Source organism: Vigna unguiculata, chromosome 4 (genome assembly GCF_037176805.1).
Source record: "Vigna unguiculata cultivar grain cowpea cultivar isolate G323 ecotype 2 chromosome 4, ASM3717680v1, whole genome shotgun sequence".
NCBI lineage: Eukaryota > Viridiplantae > Streptophyta > Magnoliopsida > Fabales > Fabaceae > Vigna > Vigna unguiculata.
The window spans coordinates 47,623,314-47,648,714 of NC_140795.1; the positions used below are offsets into that span (position 1 = coordinate 47,623,314).

A 25,401-nucleotide genomic window follows, 5' to 3' on the forward strand; every position below is an offset into this window, starting at 1 on the left:
GGTTTATAAGAACTTAAGGACATAGTTTAACATCATCAATCAGCATGGGTTTTTTTGTTTTTTTCCCTTTTTATTTGTCTTTTGTGTATTAGGTGAGTGTGGAATGTTGATGGAGTGGGTGGGAAAGTAACCAGTTTTTACAAGTGGATACAAAAAATCACGGTTAGCTTGCCCTTTCAGACTTTTCCTCTTTATCTTCTTTCCCTTTTTCTCTTTACTTTCTCTTTTTCTTTCTTTGTAGTTGGCTTTGGCAATATATACCATCTTTTCCTATTACAATGAGATATGGGATAATACTTAAAAAGGAAATTACTTCATCCAAAAAATTATATAAAGAGTTAATTAATTCAACTATTAAATTTTTAAGTTTGAATTAATCAAAGGAAAATACTAACCAGTGTCCGACACCGGTTAAGAAATCATTAATGTGCATTAAGAAATCATTATTTTTACATTGAAAATTAAAATAATTAAATATATTAATTAAAATAATATAAATACATTTACATATTTTTTAAAGACAAAAATACCCTTTTAATTTTTAGATAATAATTTTTTGACACAAAACAAGGACTTTGAAATTTTTAAAGTCTCTATTTAAATTGATACTTTAATTTTTCTTTTTTTATAACTTTAGATATTCAACACTATTTTTTTTTCCTAATTTTTCAGTTAATTTAAACTTTTTTATGTTTAAATATATTTAATTTTTAACAACATTAAAATATATTTATTTTATTGTTTAATTGTCTTTTAATTTGTATTGATGAGCGTTAAATAAAATATTAAACACACATATATAATATTTATGGACATTTTTATCATTTAATTAAAATAAAATTGCATTAATAGTTGTTATGTCAGATTTTAGTTAATATCACACTTAATTATTAACTTTTGTAGAATTCTATATTAACTATCTTTAACCAGTGTCCTTAGAGGACTGGTTAGCACGACCTTTAATTAAATTTGAATTTTTTTTGTTAGATTATTTTGTGTTATCTCTTCTATGATTTTTTCAAATATATTGATTGAAACTGATTTTTATGTTTAAAATATATTTAATTTAATATACTCACATCAATGTATTTTATGTGTTCAATGCATGAATAGCATAGTTATTTTTGACTGAGGGATAATAATTAAGGTTCTATTGACTAATGTTGAAATGACTATGTGTTTACATGTGTTAATGAAAAAGAAATTATTGATGTAAATAAAATTATTTTCTGGTTACAAGAGTCAATATAATTTAGCCAGCATTCATATAAATTATGTTTTGGTTGATATTATTGGATTATTTATCTATAAATGTAGGTGAATTTATTTTTTGAATTCAGAGATTTTTCTCAACTAATATCAATAAAACTATTTTTCGATAATATCAATCAGGTTTTTCTTTGAAGTTTTAAGTGGTTTTTTTTTTTATGTCTACAGTATTAAAGTCACAGTTTTTTGTATTCCATGATAATTGAAATATTTCATTGAAATAAAAAAATTTGAATTATCTTATATAGATAAAACATTAAAAAAATATAAAATATAAATTTTTAAAAACTAAATAACTTGGAATGACATAAATTCAAATTTAATGCAAGTTGAAAGATCTTTCCAACTCAAGTTAATTAATACATAAAAAAAAAATATTTTTATATAGGTGACTAGCCCTTTTTAGTAGATTTTGCTTATGTGATCTTTCCCAATTTTAGTTTATATTTTAAAATTTTCCCCTAACAAAATACATCTCACATATTTTTTATATGCACAAAAATCCCACTTCCTTTAACAAATAAAAATAAGAATAGTTTATTGATATTCCTTTTCGTGATCAACAATACACATTTTGTTAATAAGTTCACAATGCTTTTCATGCCTTTTCTTCATGCACACCATAATTTCTAATTATACCCCCATAATTTTCAAAATTACAAAATTAATTTTTATAATAGTGATTTTTGGATTATTTATTATGATAATCTTTAAGAGTAAACTTTTCAGAATTTCGAGGACATGCGGAAATAAATTTTCGTAACACTTTTTAAAATAGGATTTCAAATAGAAATTTTAGAAAAAAAATTTAAAAGCATATGAAATATATTCCGAAACAAGTTTCTGGTACGTAGATAATAACTTTCAAAATCAACTTTTTAGAATATTTTTTCTAAAATGATACGTAATATATTTTGGAATGAGTTTTTACGGAATAAGTTTTTTTCTCAAAACGAACTTCTCTCGTTTCTTCTTTTTTCTACTCAACGGTAAAAATGGTGTTGTTTAATTTAGTACAGGGGTGCAGGTAGTAAGAGTAGGAAATCAAGAGGAGAAAGTCCAACAACCTAACCAATGTGAGTGGGCGCTTCTCCCTGTACCTCCAAAATCTCCCTGTACCTCCAAAATCTCTTATGCACTCCCAAATTTTACTATTATATCCTTCATTAATATACAGGTGAAAGTGGATAGTCACACAATAAATTTTATTTATTGTGTCGCCAACTTCTCTGCACCCCCAAAGTATGAAACAGCTTCCATATTCCGTTTAAAACAAACAACACGGAATTTTTATGAAACGCATTTTGTCATCCGTTTCACTCCATCTTGAAACGGATTACGTAATCCATTTTGGAAAAAATTTGAAAAACGGAATACGAATTCCATTTCATAAAATTGTGAAACGGATTCTGTAATCCGTTTCAAACGGATTCTGCTAATAACATCACTTACAAGGTAAAAAAAAAAAAAAACATTTTAAATGTCATTAACACCCCTTAATTGTTATTAAAACCATAAGATAATAATATTATCTGTCCTCTTTTTCTGTGTCCATATTATTTTCACTTTTACCTTAAACCCATTTTTTTCAAATTTAATCTTTTTTTTTATTTAACTATTTTTTAAATTAAATAAATAAATAACATATAAAAAATAAATAATATTTATCTATAATCAAGTTGTAAAAATTATTTAATATTTATATTTATTTATTTTATAATTAAGTTGTAATCGTTATTTGTTAATATTTTGTTAATAAGGATGTTCAACTTACAATTTAACTTCTTTTTCGGTCTCTTTCAAACTTATTTTATTTATTTTTATATTTATAAGTTTATTATTTTGTGTTATTACAATAAAGAAAAAAAAATCCACTATTTATATAATTTAGATATGTTTTGTTGAAGTATATTTATATTCTAGACTTTTTCCCCTAAATTTTTTTATTTATCTGTGGTCAATGTAAAAGAAATTTAAGTCCTTATTATTGTGATTTTCATCCTTCTAATATATCAATTTATTTTAAGGCGTCGTACAATAAAAATGTTTTTTTTTTTATTTGTGCATTTGGACAAAATATACAACAACAAAAAAAAAAACAAGTTTGTGTTATATACAAGAAGTGATGTTATGTAGTTTTAAAATAACATGATTGTGTGATTAAGTACTTATTATGTTTTAAAAAACTTAATGAGTACAATTTTTAAGTTAATAGAATTTTCGTCACGACATAACATTTTCAATAACAAAATACAAAATGTAAAACAAAAAAATATATTGAAAAATATAATATAAAAAATTGTTATATCCCTTGTGTATATTGTTTTAAAAGGGGATCTTCATAAATTACCACTATTCATTTTCCTCTTATTAATTAATAATAACACTAAAAATATAATAAAAAAAGTTGACGTTAAAGATTAGTATAATCAATCAAATATTGAATTATTGGAATCTTAATCGTATGCAATCTTTAATAAGATTTTTTTCGAACTTTACTTATTTTTTTAATCAAATAAAAATAGTCTAAAATGACCTGTGTATTTAAGAAAATAATTCTAAAACATAGCTAATGTTTTTAAGCATTATTTTAACAAAATATAGTATTAGAAATATTATTACTAAGAGTTTTCATAATAACTTTCTGTTAATAAAATTATTAATTTAATATAGTCTTTTAGTCGCAAAAATTGTGAGTTGCTTAAAATGAAAAAGAAAAATATTGAACATCGAGAAATTTGTGTTTTTGAAATATATATTAAAATTATGAAGACCTAGAAAATGAATATTTCGATGCAGAGTTTTTAACAAAATGATACTTAAATATTTTATTAAATATTAATTTATAAATTTTTATTTTATTTTTAACTTTATTTTATAAAACTTTATTATTTTTCTAAAAATTATTTCTTTTGATCTTTTACATTCTTTCTGATAGATATAACTCATTTTTTATCAATTATTCAATTAGAGACTACTAGTAGACTCACCGTAAAGAATCCTACCACTCTATTCGATCGTAATCATGAATAGAGTAAGTTTTTTTTTACCTTTTTATAGAATAAATATGTCATTTTCCTTGCATGTGACTAAATTATACTTAAACTAATTATCTGTGTGTTCATCATTTTGTAATATGTTGAGATCATTGATCTAAAGTTCATTTGTATAAATAAAGTTTACCTATGAAGAGAGCTATTGAAGGAGTATTTTGAAAGCTCTAGTAGCATAAGCCAAAATAAGAAAAAATATTTTGTGTAATTGTAATCTTGTATGAATTGTTAACATTGCTTTGTGACGTTATAAATTGCATGCAAATCAAGTTGATAGAGTGGGATTGTAGGATTGATTGATAATTGTGTTGAATTGAATGAGTATATTTGAAAATGAATGATTGAATTGATTAGACAAAATTGGTGAAATTGTGTAATTTGATTTTATATACTGGGATTCTCAAATTGGTCCGTCTGACGATGAAATGTAATCTATAAACTAATAAATAAATGAAAGGAAGAATGAAGATAATCTAGACAATCCAATTTGGTAACTTAGTATAAAAAAAATCAAAGAATGTGGATCTTTTTTATGTAGTGCTTGATACCCTATTAGTATCGTCGAGTGCTAGATTTAAAATCACAAAGCAGTGAGTTATAGTAGAGGTGGCCCCATTTGCCACTCCAATACTGTCATGCACTCTCTCAATAGTTATAGAAAGTGGTGAATTGGAGCTCCACACAAACAACTACCTAATACCACTATAAATCACATTTTGATAAACCAAACATCAATAACAAAAAAAACAATACCTAAACCAGCGTGTAGCCTCCACACGATTTCAGCATGAAGAAATTGTGCACCCCCTAACGTTTTTCGTTGGTCAACAAGTCAGCGCGCATTTCACCCATAAATCGTGTGAGGGGGTAGACAATTTTGTTGGTGTAATCTATTATGAAAGGCTAAGTTGTTGTGTTGGATTTTTGTAATCGATTATACACTTAATGTAATTGATTACCAAAGAGATTTTGACGTTATTTTATTAATTACATTGTCAATCTGATCAAAATAGTGGTAGCAAGCGTGATTAATGTTTTACATATGACGAAAGTTGTAATTAATTAGGTTAAATTATTATGTAATGTATATTTTATTGTTATTAAGTTGTTTATTTTCATAATTAAGTATAAAATGTATATATGTTGAGTAACTTCAAGTCTAACTCAAAATTCGATGTGGCGACTAAGTCAAACTATTTGTGAACATAACAAATATAAAAGGAAGGAGTACATAAACACAAAAGTAATTAATATAACGATGACTGTGAATATGGTCCAAATAAAATGACATATTCTGAATTACAAGGTCCATGAAAAGAAAAATAAAAAGCTCATAAACATTTACATAATATGGATTTAAGATGGGGGAAAATGGTGGTGCACATGACCTATGTCTTCCTCAAGTCGACCAATTCGAGAATCTAGATTGTCAAATCGAGTACCAACAAAAGCACGAAGATCACATATCTCATGCATAATGTTATTCAACATAACAAAGGAAAGATCTTGAATAACCTGAAGTGGTGGAGATGATGTGCGCTCATCATGAATAGGCTTCATGAATAGGCTAACCATCAAAGTCACGTTTATGAACCCACTAACCATGAATGTTTTTGACAAAATCAAAAGAGTTAATAACTTCAGCGCCAATTTTGAAAATCCTTTTATTATGCTTCACAAAGGGTTCATCTTCAAGAGGAATATGAAATTGATCAAAGATATCAGTAATCAAGTGAGAATATGGTAAAGGGACATTGTCTTTTAAGGCCTTGATCATGTGATTCTAACAAGATTAGTCCGATTGATTTCCCTTCCAACTACCAATGTCCATATAAAGAGAAAATTTTCTTATGTGACTTATGCAAGGTTATTACCATGGGACAGCAGATGCGACAAATGATATAGTACAATATACGTGTTTCATAAACCCATCTAGTATTCTACCCTGATGCTGACATTGTCATGACAAATTATTTTAATTATTTTAAAATTAATTTTAATATTCTTTATTTTTTTAATCATTTTATAAAAGTAATAAAATAAAAAAATATTTATTTAAAAAATAATGATTTAATGAATCTATTTAATTTTGGTTTTAAAACGTATTATTTTGAAAAAAAAATACATAGAAATTGTCGTTGCAGTTAAAAGAGAAAAAAAACTGGCAACTTATAAAACAACGGCCGTTAAGATAACTGTTAAACAATTATTGTCTACAAACTTTTTAATATAATTATTGTGAAATTAATAAAGTGTCAATAAAAGTAATTAAGTAACCATTTTAAAATTATTTATTCCATTTTTTTTATTAGACCGTTTTCTTTATTTTGTTACGAAGTGATTATTAGTCCCTGTCTGTCAGAAAACGAAACAAAAAAACATAAAAAGAGAAGCATATGAATAAATGGCCACATGGCTGACACGTGTCCTTTCACACATTACCAGAAAACAGTCTCTCACCTTAAATAAAAATGGGGTCTCGTACACAATTTAAAATAAGATTCTTGATAAATTAATAAAAATTACTTTTACACACTATTTTAAAAGATATTATTTTTGATAAATTAATAAGAATCACTTTTACAAAATTCACAATATTATTCACTCATAAAAATATTTATATTTTATTTTTCTTCCTAGAAGTGTTTTTTCATAGGCCCCTAAAAATATTTTTCTTCCTAAATGTTTTACTTTTCTTCCTAAAAATGTTAATGTGAAATTTCCTCAAATAAATTCCTAATTTAATTTACCTCCATTTTTTTCAACTCTTTCTCAAATTTTGAATTTTCACAAAACTAAATTAAGTGTAAACACTTATCCAATAAATGCATTCAGAGATAAAATCAAAACATAACAATTATAATATTTAAAGAATATATTAACACTTATTTATTTGTTTCTATTTTATAATAAAATGATGGAAATATAATTAATGATTCAAAAGTTGATGATAAATTTGATTGACATGAAAAAGAAGTAACTGAATAATATTATAAATTATCAAAATGTTAATACTTTAATTTTAATAAGAAATAACATTTAAAATTGAAAGGGAATTAATTATTAAATTAATATGTTTACAAAATTAAAAATTATATTAGAATTTTAATTTAATAAATTTAAATAATTAATTACAAAGAGTATACATTTTTCCATACATGGAATAGAAACATTAAAGTTCCGTGAGTTGGTGTTTTCAATAAAAATAAATAAATTATATATCTACCGAACCTCGTGTGAAAGATGAATCCAAATTAAATTTGTTAAGCTTATGGATAATGATACATTATAGTTTAAATATATTTTAAGTTTATCATAAATTTGACTTTTTTCATTTTTGATTATAATATTTTTAGTTCACTGAATATTTAAAATTTTATATTTTCTAATTAATTTTGCTTTTTTTTTATTAATTGGATGATTGTTTCATATTTTTTTATCTTCATATATTAAAATATTGAACATTACTAAAAAAATTATATTTTCTCAATTTTGTTTTCAAATTTTTTTCGTAAGAAATGTTTATAAATTTTGTTATGAAAAAAAAATTCAGAAAATTGCTTCATTTTTCTTGCAAAATATTTTGTGTAAAACACTTTTTACAAAAAATTTTATAGGAAATACTTACGAATTTTATAATGTTGCAAAAAATAATTACTTATGAAAAAATTACTTGTCAATTAAGATTTTTAGGAGAAATAGCAAAAAAAAAAATTCTTGCAATTTTTTTAACAAATTTACAAAAAAAATCCCATGTAATATGAGAATTTTTAGTAGTGAAAGTGTTGTGATCAAGTGCAACATATTATATAAAGCAAAAATAGAGAAGATTACGTGGTTAACTGTACTAATATTTTATATCAATATACAAATTTCTCGATTCTTAGATGAAATAAAATGACGAGATAATATAATAACCACTTTATCTAATTAATGAAAACCTAAATAGCATAAATTTGATTAAAAAGTAAATAAAAGAAAGATAAATATGCATTAAGAAAATTTAATACAGGGACTCAATTGAAAACAAAATTTACGAGAGATTTATAATTTAAGTAAGTTAAATGATAAGAGAGAGAAAAAACAATCACAATTAATTTTAATTAACTTTATGTAAAAAATATATAATTGATATGGAACCTTTTTATATTTAGTTATATATAAATGAGTATAATTAATATGATTATTTTCTTAATAATAAATTACATGGTTTCCCTGGATCCCATTGAATTTCATTCGGAAGAAGAACCTTATAAAGATCGTATTGATTCTTATCAAAGAAAAACAGGATTAACTGAGGCTGTTCAAACAGGGACAGGTCAAGTAAATGCTACTTGTTTTCTTCTTCACATAAGCATGTTTATAATAATTGTTACGATATGATTAACTTAATTATAACAAACCGACCCGACGATTATATATAAAAACCGTCATAGACCATTATATACAAAAAAAAAAGAACATACTCGTTTGAGATTTACTTTGCATGTGCATGCATTGACCATGCAAGTAACAGTTCTAAAAATACTCATCATGCATTGATTTATAATAATATGAAAATATTTAGTAGTGGAAGTGTTGTGATCAAGTGTAGTATATTATATAAAACAACATTTAAAGCAAAAATGGAGAAGAATACGTGATTAACTGTACTAATCTTTTATATCAATATAAAAATTTCTCGCTTCTTAGATGAAATAAAATGACGAGATAATATAATGACCACTTTATCTAATTAATGAAAACCTAAACAACATAAACTCGATTAAAAAGTAAAAAAAAAAAAGAGAGATAAATATCCATCAAAAAAATCTAATAAGGACTAATTTGAAAATAAAATTTATGAGAGATTTATAACTTAAGTAAGGTAAATGATAAGAGAGAGAAAAAAAAAACAATCACAATTAACTTTATGTAAAAATATATAATTGATATAGATTCTTTTTATATTTAATTATATATAAATGAGTATAATTAATATGATTATTTTTTTAATAATAGATTATTTTTGTTTTCTTCTTCACATAAGCACATTTATAATAATCCATTTATAATAATTGTTACGATACCGATACGATTAACTTAATTATAACAATCCGACAATTATATACAAAAACCGTCACAGACCATTATATACAAAAAAAAAATAAATGCTTGTCCGAGATTTACTTTGCATGTGCATGCATTGACCATGCACGTAACGATCCTAAAAGTACTCCTCATGTATTGATTTATAAGATACAAAAAAGATTATACTCGTTTGGGATTTACTTTGCATGTGCATGCATTGATCATGCAAGTATCAGTTCTAACAATACTCATCATACATTGATTTGTAATTGAAGAACAAATGTCATTATATGTTCTTACATATGAAAAACGTTATGCATTTACATAATCTTTTGTCTTCAACCATGATTTTTTGATGGACATGAATCATTATAAAAACTTATCACTACATGTGAAAAATTAAAAAAAAATGTTATAAAATATCACATTTCTTTTTAATATTTTTCATCACATTTACATGAGAAGATGCAAGATGTGATAAAACTCTCGTTTCTTCATGCATTCATGCAACTGTCAACCAAACTAAACAAATAGACAATAAAATCACAATTAAGTTTCTTTCTACTCTAATATATTCAAACACGATATTAATACAACAATAGATAATTGTAAATATACATGATAAAATAATTTTAAATCGATATTTCAATAAAATAATTCATAAAATAAAAACCATATTAATAAATCATGATAGATTAATTTATACTTAACCACTTAATCCCTAACTCAATAAACTTAAATGAGACCACTTCATACGTTAACAATTTATTCTAAAAAATAAATAAATAAATCATAGTATGCATTGAAATAGACATTTAAGCCTTCTTCCTCCCAAAAAAGATTTAATAATTATAACATCCATAATATTCACACACGGTGTAATTTTTTTTTCTTAACAATCCTAACATGCATGGAAATTTTGCAATATCACGTGCTGATCCAAATAATTTTTTCTTGCTGTGAAGTTAAAAACTTGATAGGTATGATATCCATGTTTATTGAAGTAGAATTGGCGTGCTTACAATATTCTTACCATTTCGTACCAAACTAAACATGCAAACAATTTTTTCAATTAATAAAAGGTTTGAAATATGCATTTTTCTTTTTCACTAATGGAAAATATGTGACAACTTATATATCTTTATAAATATTCACTTAATTTTGTGAGATTTGATTTTAACAAGACTCATACTCTTGTATGTTGATCAAAATAACACTCATGATAAAAAAGGTATAAACCCTAAAATGTTTTATGAGATCTGTGCTTTATTTCATTGTTTTTGTCATTTATTATTGATTATTGTAATAAATAAGCACGAGGTTAAGGTTTCGCAGTTGAAGATAGCAAAAAAAAAGAAAAGGGGAATAGAAACTGAGAAAGAGATTTACGAGTTTACAATACAGATACGGTCCCATCCCTGTCTTTCCCTTTTCTTTTTCTCACGTTTCTCTCTCTACGCTCTTTCTCTCTCTTCTCGACGCTCCAATCTCACTTCCTGCCTTCGATCTCTTTCCAAGAACGATTTACTCCGAAATCGGAAGCACAATGGTTCAAACTCAAAGCCCTAACTCGCTGCCGTGTGACTCAGCGCCGACTCTCCGATGATCATGGAGCTACCCGATTCCACCGGCGGCGACCGCAACCTTAACGCGCCGCCGCCGCCGCCGCCCCAGCACAACAACCACCACCAGGACGCTCGCGCAGGCCTCGGAATCGACCTGAACGAGATCCCTTCGCCTTCCTCCTTGTTCGCCGAAACCCTACCGGACTCCGTCACCGACGTCGTCCGCACATATCACGAGAACCCCGGGCCGCCGCCGGGAGGCCCCGCTGCTCTCCCCAGTGGAGGCCTCGCTCCTTGCGCTGCCTGCTCCAAGCCCTGCCCCGCCGCCGCCGGGAGCCACCACCACCTCGTCGTGTGCGACGGCTGCGAGCGTGGCTTCCACCTCGCCTGCGCCGGAATTCGCGGCGGAGGGCGCCAGGCCGCGAGCCTCGAGGAGTGGGTCTGTGGCGAGTGCGTCGCCTCTGGAGTGAAGAGCAAGCGCTGGCCGTTGGGAGTGAAGCAGCTTCTTGATATCAACGCTCCGCCACCGAGCGAAGCCGAAGGCGAAGGCGTCGGCGACGGAGACGCGCAGGATTTGAGGTACGGAAAAAACTATCGAGCTCTCTTTCTCTTGTCATTGTTATGTACTGTGAAATGTATGTTTATTGTCTCGTGTTTTCAGCTAGCTGTGCGTGCACTACGGTGTGGTGTGAAGCTAAATCCTCTTGAGGGGTTTTTCAGTGAGGTTGTTGGGAATGAGTTAGTTTGAAAGAAGGAAGAGGTTTTGAGTGTGGTGAGATCAATGTGGGTGGTTTGGCGTCTGGTTGTTGTGCTGAGAACGTGTTTTTATTGTGTTATTAGGTTTTCGAAATTTGGAGAGTGTGTTAGGTTAGGAGTCTTGTTTTTTATTTCTTTACAAAAAATGGTGTCTTTTTTAAAAAGAGTGTAGTGATTTTGGGAAACTGGGCTAGTTAGTTGGCTGGTAATATATGGTAGATGGTAGAATATGTGACTGTGAGTAGTAAGTTAAAAAAATCACTTTTTTCTTTGAAGCTATGTATGTGAATGTATTCTTTTGGTGGTAAACCTCAGATAACTGTTTTATTTTATGTGAGTGGCGACGCACTTTGTTTATGGTATTAAAAAGAAGCAAAAACACGTTCTGCATGGGGAGAATAGGTGACCTAGGGGATTGAACTGCCCACATTGTTAATAGGTGCGGCATTGCATCTGGTGCCGACTCCAGTTGCTGCTGTATTTTCAACTTTCCGCTTCCAAAAATGATTTGATATCTTCTCAAGAACATTCTAATTAAAACACTACCAAACAAATTTCCAACCCTCCTCCCTCTAAAGAAAGGAAATAGTACCAATGTTGTTAAAGTCACTATTTAGTCTGCAATGTCTTAGAATCCTTATGCCTTGTCTTGTACCTGAAATCGCAAATAGCTAAGATTGTAATTGTTGGATGGAACACTTACCAATAGGTAAAAAACTATACCTGATAATTAGAATACAATTTGTTTGACTTAAGGGTGTATTAGCTCAAACTACACGATTTAATTGTGACTCCACCCATCCAATCTCTGTCACAAAACACTTAATGTACCTCAGGACACTTTATGAGCATAACAATCCGAGTACAATGATTCAATTGAGACTTGATCCACCAAATCTTTGCCACAAGATGATTGATGCACGGCACAACAATCTCTCCTTCCTTCAACAAGTGTTCTTTTGGATATCAAATTCATGACCTTGACTCTGATTTTTATAGTTGGATCAAATGCTTACCTGAACTTAACAAACTGCATTCTCTAAATTGCAACATTTGCTTTCTGAAACTGACCCATCTCCTTCATCTATGTTTTCGGGTTTTTGAAGTTTAGAAAATATTTGTTAAGTTAGTTTAGTTTTTTCACTCCTTCTTGGAAAGCGCTAATGTCTATAAGATGTTTTGTGAAATTCTGAAAATTGAGGTATGATAGGTGGTAGGATATGCAAGTGTGAGCGGTTACATTGAAAATCACCTTTTTCTTCTTTGATTTTCTATGTATTTAATGAATTCTACCTAGTTAGCTGTTCTTTAATTATTTTTGATAAATAACAATGCTCATTATATTTAGTATAAAATAGAAGCAATTACCTACACAATGCGAGGAGAATCGAACCCCTTCCTTTGTCGTCGCATCTCCCTAGAGGCGGTGCCAGTTGAGCTATGAGCTTTTGGCTTATATGGTTTTCAACCTTTTGTTATAATTGCATAGTTGCCGCCACCGCCACGTTTTCATTTTTGTGGTTCCAAAAAAACTTCAGGAACAACTAAATTAATACACTACCAAACAAATTTCAAGTATCCCACAGTCTCCCCACTGAATTTTTGAATGCGGTAAATACGTTAATAAAATGCACTTCTTCGTTGTTTTTTTTGGTCATCTTTGGTGTAATATTTGTTGGACAATATGGTGCAAATGTAATCAGAAAGGAATGTCCAATGCTATTATTGTTCCTTTGTTAATTGGAAGAGGCTGTGTTAATACAAAATAGGAATTCAAGTAAGATATTGTGGACATTTAATGGTAAGATTAGTTTGGGTGACGGAATTGAAATTATAGTTCATAATTGTGATTCCAATTTCTTTTTGAGCTTAAATTGGTTTAGAGTAATAAATTCTGCGGTTTTCAATAGTGTGTGATTGGGCTGTTATAGTGGTGCCACAGCACAGCCCCATGCCGTTTCTTTGAGGCCTTGAGGGCAGTAGTTCAGTGTCAGAGTTGTTGTGTGCTGCCAGCTCAGCTGCTATTCTTTCCAAGTATGAAAACCCCTTTTCTGGCCCTTTCAACGATGTCGTTTGGCACTGAAATAATTCCCCATTATATTTTACTAGAGTATAAGCCTATTTTTGTTACTCTCCCCTTCCAAAGGCTTAAATAATACACTTTTCTCGTATTCTCCTCTTTCTGATGCTGACTTAGAATTCTTTGCTGTGTTTCTGGCCAACCCATTGCGGTCCGGTGGAGTTTTTGGCCAACTATGGTGGAACTCTGGCACACTGTTCTGTCGTGTTTACTCTGTTCACATCCTTTGAAATCTTTTATGTTCATGTCAAAGAGGGTTCTATGTTCTGTTCTATTTTTTAGTACGACAATTTTTTGTTTTCTTTCTTTCAGTGTTCTGTTTGGATGGTTACCTTATGTTTCCTTTCTTGCTGTGCTTTTTTCTCTCAATTAATATTCTTTTCTGGTTATTAATGATTTTAATTCCTAGATGTGGTATTGGCAATTTTAGGGTGTTGGTTAATATTAAGAAAATGTTTGGGCTAGTTATTTTGTAATTACATGGAATTTTGAAATGGCTTTATCATTTTATTTAGGGTTTCCAAACTTAAAACTCAGAATTAATCAGTCAAATTCTCATTTCAATTCTCGATGCTATACTGGCATTTAGAAGTTTTGCTTTCACACGGAAAATCTTAATACATGTTTTCATATAGTTTTTCCAAAAACACTGCTAGTTCTTTGAAGGTACCAGAATCGCCATTGCAAAATACAGTTGTCAGTATTGTAGTATGTCAGAGTGGAGTGGCCTTGGGCTGCAGTGAGATTCTGATAGCAGAGTGATTTTCTATAGCTGACATTGTGGTCACAATAGTGGTGCTACCGTGATATAGGCTTGAAAAAACCCATTTTTACACCCCAAACAACATTGTTTAGTTGTTTTTTTGGTTGAAATTGTAATTTCTCAAACTCTTTCTTATGGCTTTTTGCTTCAGAAATGTAATAGGATTTGAAACCCTTCTTTCTTACCATTCCAGAAAAGGTTACCCCTTACCCATGTTTCTTCACACTTTAAAGGACTATTTTTCCTCATTTTTTAAAGCCGGTTTCATATGATTACTTTTTGGGTGTCATGTACTCATGTTTGTTTAAACACTGAATTACTGATATGTTTTTTGAAGCCTGCCTGATGAATATTTAGTGTACATTGTTGTAATCCTTGTATTATTTCCATCTATGTCTTTTTATTTATTGATGCAATACTTTATGCCTCCTGATCCGAGTTGTTTTATCTGGTTACTTTTTTTGTTTATTTTTATCTTAGAAAGCACACTCTTGGTGACAATTATTTTGGTGCCAGTCCATTTGGTGCCCCTCTGACGTATTCAAACTTTTACAATGGAAATGCTACTGGCTTCCAAAAGGCTTCTGGAGGTTTGACACATGCTGATATATTGAATCATACTCAATCAATTACTAGAAAATTTGAGGAGGTATGTACAGATTTCCCTCTTAGAATTCGTAGTAGTAGTAACAATACGGCTATTATAATACCATCTCGGAGTCCAAATGAGATATTTTTGCAGGCTCTTAGAGATTTTATATCTGAAAGACGCGGTGTACTAGAGGAGGGTTGGCGAGTGGAATTTAGACAATCAGTGAGCAGCTCTGAACTATATGCAGTTTACTGTGCACCCGATGGAAAGATATTTGATTCTGTGTATGAAGTAGCTTGTTATTTGGGTCTAATGTCTGGCTTCAATACCGTTGAATCTGAAATAAGAAATGAGAGGTCTCTTGTGTCTTTAAGTGGTTCTCTATCTAGGAAAAAAAAGTCAACAAGATCTCCAGTAGTCAATGGTTTTGTGGAAAAACGGGGAACAATGATGAATAGTAATTGTAAGGATCCTTCTTCTGAAGGTTTAAATGTGGAATGTGCTAGTACTAGGGGGAATGTTGTAAAACCCTATGAAAGTGGAAGAAAAGAGGATGGACACTCCTTCCCTCAGCAATTTGAGGTATGTGAATCTATATTATTTCCACATTTTTTTGTGAAGCTGGTTTCTTACTATTAGTTTTTTCCCAATATAACTCAGAATTTAGGGGCAATTATTATATAGTGAATCTGAAATTTACTATTTCTTCCTAATTTTTCTATTGTTTTATATTTCAGGATGAACTCCCTCTACAGTTCAAGGACTTCTTTGTTCTCTCATTGGGGAAAGTTGATGTGAGACCATCGTATTATGATGTCAATCTTATTTGTCCTGTAGGTTATAAATCTTGTTGGCATGACAAGATTACTGGTTCTCTTTTTACATGTGAAATTTTGGAGGGTGGTGATTCTGGACCTATATTTAGGATCCGAAGGTGTTCCTGTTCAGAATTTCCTGTTCCAGTTGGGTCAACCATCCTTTCATTGTCAAAATGTTGTCAAATTGCAAGTCAAGCCAATGAAGGCGAGGGAAAAACTAATGGTAGTATGGATTTGGATGATGGTGATAATATCCAGATGATGCTTCAAGACCCTTGTGTACCAACTGAAAATGATGTCCTAAGTTGCTCTGCAAACTTCTCAATTAAGGATACTCATACACCAGATGCATTGGGCCCTGCGACTGGTTCAGTTCAAGATAATGCTATGAATTCTTTAGCTGATGAGTTTAATGATGGAATTGGTGAATTTTGTGTGGAAGAGCGGTCATCATGCTCTGCATGGAGAGTTATTTCTCAGAAGTTAGTTAATTCTTGCAAGGATTTCTACAAACAGAAAGGAACTCTCAAGTTCTATTGTAACCATGTTAAGAATGAAACATGCTTAAATCAATGGGATTTAGGGAATGTAAAAAGTGATGCATTGGATAAATTTTGTGGTTCCCTCGGTTCAGTTGGCATCCCAGATGTAATTTATGCAGACAGTGATCTGGAAGGTATCTCTGAGGCTTTGAGAAAATGGTTGGAGCAGGATAGGTTTGGATTGGATGTTGAATTTGTTCAAGAAGTATTGGAACAGCTTCCTGGTGTTGAATCTCTGCAGTATGAACTCTTAAATTGTAGAGATAACAGCTCGTCATTGCCAACAGTAGAAAATGGTTTCTTAGTGGTTGAATGGAGAGATGGGTCAAAATATAAGGAAGAAACAGTTCAAGGTTTATACAGGAGGTCTAAAAAGGCAAGTTTGACTAAAAAAGGCTTTAAGGAAGGTCGTCGTCCACCACTTGGGAAGCCATTATGCTCTAGAGCACCGGGTGAGCTCATTGGTGACATTTTTCAGGTATTTTTGTTTCATGCCACTGTGAATCTGAAATTTTTGTTAGGCTTTTTCATTTGTTGGCTTTATTTTTATTTGCTATGATATAGTCTTTACGTTTTCTGCTTTTGTCTTCCAGGCTTGGGAACTTTTAGAGCGATTTAACGAAGTTCTGGACTTGAAAGAACCATTGCCATTGGATGAGCTTGAGAAAGAACTAATTAACCCTTGGTTTGATGGATTGGATTTTCTTGAGAAATCTGAGAGGGACGTGGACGAAAGTGAAGTTTTAATTTCCCAAGGAACTGATGGTAATTGCACATCATTATTGTCACCAGGAGGTGATACTGGTCCATCAGGTTCCATGGAAAGTTCTCATGCATTTATTCAAATGGAAACTGAAGCAATGAAAGAGGCTGCTCAAGTTAAGCTCGCATCTTTCACTTACGCCAGATGCTTTGGTGTAACTTTGACCAAGGCTCATAATTCACTGCTGAGAGTGCTAATAGGTGAATTGCTATCAAAGGTGGCTGTGCTGGTGGATCCAAATTCTGAACCTGGAGAAACACGAACAAGACGGGGAAGAAAGAAAGATATGGATAGTGGTCTTCCTGCTAAACGAACCAAACTGAATATGCTTCCTATTAATGAATTGACCTGGCCAGAATTAGCTCGCAGATATATCTTGTCTTTTTTAACAATGGACGGCAACCTTGAGTCTGCAGAAATTACTGCCCGGGAAAGTGGTAAAGTATTTCGCTGCTTACGAGGTGATGGTGGTTTGCTGTGTGGCTCTCTTACTGGTGTGGCTGGAATGGAAGCAGATGCACAGGTGAGCATCAGTTATATCTTGGTTCTGGCTAATATTTAGATACTGCTTACCCATTTGCTTCACATTATTAGTATGGGGGACCTTGATGTAATTTTATTTGGCATTTGGGCTAAATTCTGAGTTACAGGATTTCATGGTTTCAAAAACACGGTATTATATTACAAGACAATCACTTTAGATGTAACAATTTCTGGAAGTTTACCTGATTGGTGGTATTTTCAGCCCAGGCGATATTCTTTTTTACCACTCAGAACTTGATACTTTGGATTGGGGTCTAATGGCCACTTTCAAGTTTATTCCTTTACTCGGCCTTTTCATGACATGGATGGAGAATTTGTTTAATCTAGCTAATGGCAATTCAGTTTTCTTTTCAAAGTGTTTTTCTTATGTCATATGTCTTAAGATTTTATATCTTGCTGCTGGTTAAACTTTTCTAGACTACAACTTAAGTTGTCAATCTGAAAAGAATGATAGAAGTAACACTGATTTTTTTTCCTCTTGCTCCAGCTGCTTGCAGAGGCTACAAAGAAAATTTTTGGTTCTTTGAGCAGAGAAAGTGATGTACTAACTATGGAAGAAGAAGAGTCTGATGCAAAGGGTGCTTCTGACAAAAATTTGACAAATGATGGTAATGTTCCTGAATGGGCTCAAATGCTAGAACCTGTCAGAAAGCTACCAACAAATGTAGGCACTCGAATAAGAAAGTGTGTTTATGATGCTCTGGGTAAGGATCCACCAGAATGGGCAAAGAAAAAATTGGAACATTCAATCAGTAAGGAAGTGTACAAGGGCAATGCTTCTGGACCAACAAAGGTGCTTCTCAGTGGCACCTCTCATTTAGTGTGATATTGACATGTTGCAATGATAAAACTGTTAGTATGAAAGTTTCTTGACCATTAGATCAGATATCTGACCAAAAAATATTTTTCATAGAATTCAATGATCCAGGAACTATCTGCTACTACTTGCACTGGTGTGATAGTTTCACCATAGAGTTTGCTTGAGTTATTGTTGGTGTTTCTAATTTTCCGGTGCATTATCCTCTGTTTTACCATGCAAGCCATCTTATAGTTTATAGTTTCAACCATGTGTAATGTAAAACTGTATTTATTTCAGTTTACCCCCTTGTTAATATTACCTATTACAACATGCAAGACAAACCCACACAGTTTCTTACTCTCAATGTATAATGACAAAACTGAAATGTTATTTTCGATGTTACTATCTGGTATGGTAGATCATCTGGTTAAAATAAACGTTTATTCTTTTTGGTTAAGGAAACATGAATCTTAATTGAACATTATTCTTGTTTAAAAACAGAAAGCAGTTCTTTCAGTGTTGGCTGATGTTGCTGGTGAAGGACTGCAATCAAATCCCAGTAAAGGACAGAAAAGGAAGATTGTTATATCAATTTCTGACATTATAATGAAACGATGTCGCACTGTATTACGGCGTGCTGCTGCTGCAGATGATTCAAAGGTCTTTTGCAATTTGCTGGGAAGAAAATTGATAAATTCTTCAGATAATGATGATGAGGGGCTTCTTGGATCTCCAGCCATGGTGGCTCGCCCTCTTGACTTCCGCACTATTGACCTTAGACTAGCTGCTGGAGCTTATTGTGGATCTCATGAAGCTTTTCTTGAGGATGTTCGGGAGGTCAGTTTGTTATCAAACTCTGATTGCTTGTTGAAGCGCTCTTCTATTTTGTTTTAACTTTAGATTACTACCACCATATAGATCCATTTTGTTTCTCTGTAAAGATTATTGCAAATACACTTTTATGGTTGCGTGTGCACCATTATAGTCTCTGGCTCAAGGGGCATCATGATTGATTTCCTCATGCTCTTCTTCATTTACTGTTCTCTAATATGTTTTCTAGTGGATGCCGAGTCATTCTTACAATGCTCTTTTGTGACTTGTGTGGAGGCACTAAACTGTTGATTTGATGGTGCAGCTGTGGAACAATGTTCGTGTTGCTTTTGGGGATCAACCTGATTTACTCGAATTGGCTGAAAAATTATCCCAAAACTTTGAATCATTATACAATGAGGAGGTTGGTAGCCTGTTTGTGTCTACTTCTGTAAATTTTCTCTTGTGCTTTCTTGTTAATAAAAAATTTAATGTTCTCCTTGGGTACAGGTTGTCATGAATGTCCAAAAACTTATGGAGTATGCTAAACTGGAATGCTTAACTGCAGAAATGAGAAAGGAAGTTGATGATTTTATTGAGTCAATGAAAGAGACTCCAAAGGCCCCTTGGGACGAGGGAGTCTGTAAAGTATGTGGCATTGATAGGGATGATGATAGTGTTTTACTATGTGATACTTGTGATGCTGAGTATCATACATATTGCTTAAACCCTCCCCTCGCAAGGATCCCAGAGGGAAACTGGTATTGTCCTTCCTGTGTTGATGGTAAACATGCAACTCAAGATGTTACAGAACCAACACAGGTTATTGGCAAACGCCGAAGTAAAAAATTCCAGGGTGAAGTTAATTCTCTTTACTTGGAATCCCTTACTCATTTATCAGCTGTAATTGAAGAAAAAGAATACTGGGAGCACAGCCTGGCCGAGGTTAGTTGATGCACATCTACTTGTTACCTTTTGTTTACAATATAGCTAAATCATATAAACATTCTAGGTTGAATGACATAATTGTCTTATTTTTAAACTTCATATTTGTGGTATCTTTCTGGAGTTTTGTTGGTAATTGCAGGGTGCTGGTATTTGCTTCCTATTCTGTTATGATCTGAAAATGAATCTTAATGGGGTTGTATACTGAATGGTAGAATGACATAATTGTCTTATTTTTGAACTTTATATTTGTGCAACCTTTCTGGAAAGAGTTTTGGTTGGTAATTGCAGGGTGCTGGTATGTGCTTCCTATTCTGTTATGATCTGAAAATTAATCTTAATGGGACTCTATCTTGAACTAACGATATCTTATCCTGAGTTATAGTTGCAAGATTTTCATTTGTTACTTGATTACTTTTGGCATTGCTCATTTTCTTGTATGTGTATAAAAGGTTTCCCATCAAAATATTGCTTTTACAGGCAAAGGCTCCATTTTTTTAGCACATTGTCATATGCTTGAAGCATAAATTGCCCCGTGGTTAGCAACTTGAGTTATGATTGATAATGTATTTCTGAAACTGTAGAACTTTTTTCTGTGTTTGTGTTTGATTAGTTTTTATTTTTAAATGGGTGCAGAGAACATTCCTTCTCAAATTTTTATGTGATGAGTTGCTTAACTCTTCCTTGATACGCCAGCACCTTGAGCAATGTGCAGAGTTGTCTGCTGAGTTACATCAAAAATTGCGTGCACATTCTGTAGAGTGGAAAAACCTGAAAACCAGAGAGGACGTTTTGTCCACAAAAGCAGCTAAAATTGATACTTCCTCATTAAATACTGCTGGAGAAGTTGGTCTTAGAGAAGGGGTTACTACTTCGTTGTCAAATACTACTAAATGTCTGGTCCAGCCACATACTGCAGTTGACAATCCTAGTAATTTTGGGGTATTTGTTGATAGTCTGCCTTCAGAAGAGACAACTAAAGAGAAGTATAGGTTTGATAGTGTAGATAAAAGCATATCTGTAACAAACTCAGATTCCGATAGCCAAAATTTGAATTCCTTAGATGTAGAGGGACAATTTAGAAATGTCTCTGGTGCTGTGGAGTCTCAATGTACTGATAAATCTCCCAAATCTTTTCCATCTCCAAATATGTCTCAAGAAATCAATGGTTCTGTTGGAGCAGCTCATGCCCATGGTAACCACCAGAAATGCGAGGGAAGGGACATGTCTACACCTGTGACATGCCAGCAAGATGGGGTGTCAGTTGATGCTTCACATATGGCTTTGAATGAGTCAGACCCCTATCACCTTGAGCTCAGTGCCATCAAGCGTGATATTTCACTATTGCAGGACTCCATAACTAATGTAGTATCACAGCTGCTGAGGCTCTCTGTTCGCCGGGAATTTTTGGGCATTGATTCCATCGGTCGATTGTATTGGGCTTCAACTTTGCCTGGAGGACATTCACGTATAGTTGTTGATGCAAGTGCTGCACTGCTCCATGGAAAAGGAATGTCATTCAGTAGAGACTACGTGGACAAGTTTTCTGTTCTGCAGAATTGTTCACTAACTGAGAAGGATTCCCCTCCTTTCATGTCTCAGCTTAGAAATGCTTTGGCCAATAGTTCACCATGGATTGCTTATGAAACTGATGCTGAAATTGAAGAGCTCTTAGGTTGGCTGGACGATAATGACCCTAAAGAAAGGGAACTGAAAGATTCCATTATGCAGGGGCCAAGATCAAGATTCCAAGAGTTTCTTAATGCACAGACTGAAGAGCAGGTTGAGGACCAAGGAGCTGTTTCAATTCCCAGAAATAGAGAGAAAACAATATCTAACTCTCTTGTTACAAAGGCGACTTCCTTGCTGGAAAAGAAATACGGTCCCTTCTTTGAATGGGATATTGAGACGTGGAAGAAGCAAAATAAAAAGTCCAGAACAACTAATGATGAAAAGTTGTTTAGGTGTGAGTGCCTAGAACCCATATGGCCCTATAGGAGACACTGCACATATTGTCACAAAACTGTTTTGAGTGATGTTGAATTTGATGGACACAATGATGGCAAGTGTAATGCAGGTCTTCCGGTTGCAGAGAAGAATAGGAACAAAATTGGATCTTCTAAAGGAAAAGGGAACTTAAGATGCGATACCTCAAGAGAGAAATTCAGAGCTGATGCAGAAACAGCTGGAGCCAAAGTTGGTGGTGGTTCTAAGCTTAGCTCAAGATTGATTAAATTTTCAAATGAAGAGTCCACATGCCCATTTAGTTTTGAAGATATATGTTCCAAGTTTGAGACAAGTGATTCCAACAAGGAACTTGTCAAAGAAATCGGTCTTATTGGTTCAGATGGTATCCCATCCTTTGTTCCTTCTGTATCTTCTTTTGTTAGCGAGTATGCACAATTCCCAACTCCAAAGGATGACATTATTGGTGTTTTGTCCAAACCAACGGAAAGCTGGGGTTCTCAGGGAAACACTGATGGAGCTGGTGCATGTCTTGACCATAATTCAAGCATTTCTACCGGTAGGTTAGCTGCCAACGAAATCAATAAATCCATTAAATCATCCTCGGGAGAACAAAGAGATGGGAAATTCTCTTTTTGTGGTCCTGCTTCAGATATGGGAGATGGCTGCTGTGTGGTTCCTTTGTCGTCATTGAAACCATTAGTTGGAAAGGTTTCTCACATTTTGAGGCAACTGAAGATTAATCTGCTTGATATGGATGCTGCACTCCCGGCATTTGCTCTGAGACCATCAAAGGCGGAGTCTGACAGAAGACAGGCTTGGCGTGCATTTGTGAAATCTGCAGAGACTATATACGAGGTTTGTCTTATATCCGTGGCTCTAGAATATACAGTTCTTTATTAACAGGCATTGCAACTCCATATGTTTCTCATTCGTTTAGTTTCTCTACTGCTATTTACCTGACTGAAATGTCTTTATTATTGATAGAAAATAATTTGTGGACTTACAAATGACACTTTTGCTTTAAATCCGATATCAGTGAAAAAAATGCTGTTAATATATTTTATACTATATTTGTAGTTCAAGCAGGTTAGTGATTATATGAATTCATTTATATCTATGCTATTACCAAAGGGGATTCACCCTTTTGGTGTACACATTTTTTTTCAGTTCTACCCTTTTAGTAACTATTTTTTTGAATTCAAATGATTATTCAAAATAAAAAACCATTTACACAAGAAACAAATTATAAAAAATATTTATAAACTATAAAATAATTTTTATAAATTAAAATAACACTATTTTTTATTTCAATAATTAAAAATCATGTTATAGTTTAATAAAATTTTTGCCATAAAAAAATGGAAACATTCGCATAAAAAAAGTGGAAACATTCCACTGGTGTTTGTTAATTGAGGTTCCTTCCTTTTTCTCAGATGATTCGTGCGACATTTACCCTAGAAAACAATTTGTGGACTTACTAATGCCACTTTGCTTTAGCTCTGAAATCAGTGAAAAAAAGCTGTTAATATTTTTATACTATATTTGTAGTTCAAGCAGGTTAATGATTATATGAATTTATGTTTGTTAATAGAGGTTCCTTCCTTTTTCTCAGATGATTCAGGCGACGTTTACCTTAGAAGATATGATTAAGACGGAGTACTTGAGGAATGACTGGTGGTACTGGTCATCATTCTCAGCTGCTGCGAAATCTTCTACTTTGCCTTCCCTTGCCCTTCGCATATACTCTCTTGATTTAGCCATTATATACGAGAAAACGCCCAATTCTAGTTTTACTGACAGCTCTGAACCTTCTGGCACAGCAGAGATGAGACCACCGATGAATGTGGATGCAGAGAAATCCAAAGGAAGCCGGAAGTCAAACAGGAAAAGGAAGGAATCAGATGGTTGATCTTATATTTCTTGTATTTCAGAAAATCAGATATCTGGTCAGTCTTCTGTGATGTGATGTGATCATCCACTGGTATGACTGGTTCATTGGGCAAACCTAAGGCTGTAAAATGGGGCAGCCACAGCTGCTGGTGTCTCTTGCCTGCTTGTACATATAGGTAAAGCTGACCTGCTAACTCGGATGCCTTTTTTTGGCTAAGCAGAATTTGTAGCATTATCTGCTTTCAGTGAGGGCACCAGTATGAGGGAATTGTAAGGATGCGTCCAATTTTGAAATTGTATTTCTGCTGCACATGTCCAGTCGGCTGCTCCATAGCGAGAAGAACCATTTTTCATTTTTCTAGCAGAGTCTGATCCATATATGTATACAAATGGAATTATTGTAAAGGAATAGGAGGAAAGTAGTAAAAAAAAAGAAAAGGATGGGAAAGAAGTCAGAAAATGTTAAGTTGAGCAGTTGTAGGCAATATTTCATTCTTTATACTTTTTCTCTCACCCCACCCCAGCAAAGGTCCTGCACACGCATGCCCTTGATTTTGTTCCTGGGCATCTGCAGATGTGTTAGAATGCAGGGGGAATTATTGGAATCAAAGCCTTTTTTCCATCTGCTTTGTGCTTGCGTCGTGCGTGATCTTCTTGATTTTTTTTATATGCGTAATTCCTATAATCTTCTAGTCGTGTGTTGGGGTTAATGTATACACACTAATATTTGACCCCCTCCTTCACTGCTTTAGCATAAAAATAAGTATTTAGTTACAGTTTGGGGGTTACATTGTTATAGCACTGCCGTGGGGTATCTGGTAGTTAATGATTTCTGGTATTACGTCATGTGCATTGCACGTGCCGAGGTAGCACTTGCATGGATTTTTCTATCTATATCCCTCAATTTACTTGTGACACCTTCCTCCTAGTATTCTGATTCATATTTCAGAAACAGAAAGTCCATTCCCTCATTATGGAGGTGTCAGTGACAATTGTGGGGTGGAGGAAGCTGGATACCACTTTCATAGCGTGGTTACTGTGTCCGTTATACCAAATTGTGGAAGCCGATTTAGGTAAGTTACTTGGGTGTGTTCGTGAGGTAAACTTAGTGATTTCTGCAAATCATTGTTTGCTTGATTATGATCTTTAGATCAATTTGAGTTCTTGTTAATTAT

General features: G+C 32.6%; 1 protein-coding gene across 3 annotated transcripts; it reads left to right on the forward strand.

The window, feature by feature from the left end:
- Positions 1-10,760: 10,760 nt before the first annotated feature.
- On the forward strand, positions 10,761-24,850 carry MBD9 (methyl-CPG-binding domain 9). Of its 3 annotated transcripts, none has more exons than XM_028067421.2 (11): positions 10,761-11,536; positions 15,037-15,205; positions 15,299-15,730; positions 15,886-16,986; positions 17,102-17,794; positions 18,302-18,607; positions 19,115-19,450; positions 19,749-19,847; positions 19,934-20,368; positions 21,005-23,191; positions 23,949-24,850. In XM_028067421.2, exons 1-11 carry the CDS (start codon positions 10,995-10,997, stop codon positions 24,243-24,245), a joined length of 6,597 nt encoding a protein of 2,198 aa, XP_027923222.2. In that variant the 5' UTR covers positions 10,761-10,994; the 3' UTR covers positions 24,246-24,850. The 3 variants fall into 3 exon arrangements, with proteins under 3 accessions (XP_027923222.2, XP_027923223.2, XP_085528674.1); XM_028067422.2 differs by having other exon boundaries at positions 15,073-15,205; XM_085672548.1 differs by having other exon boundaries at positions 15,037-15,730.
- The last annotated feature ends 551 nt before the right edge of the window (positions 24,851-25,401 follow it).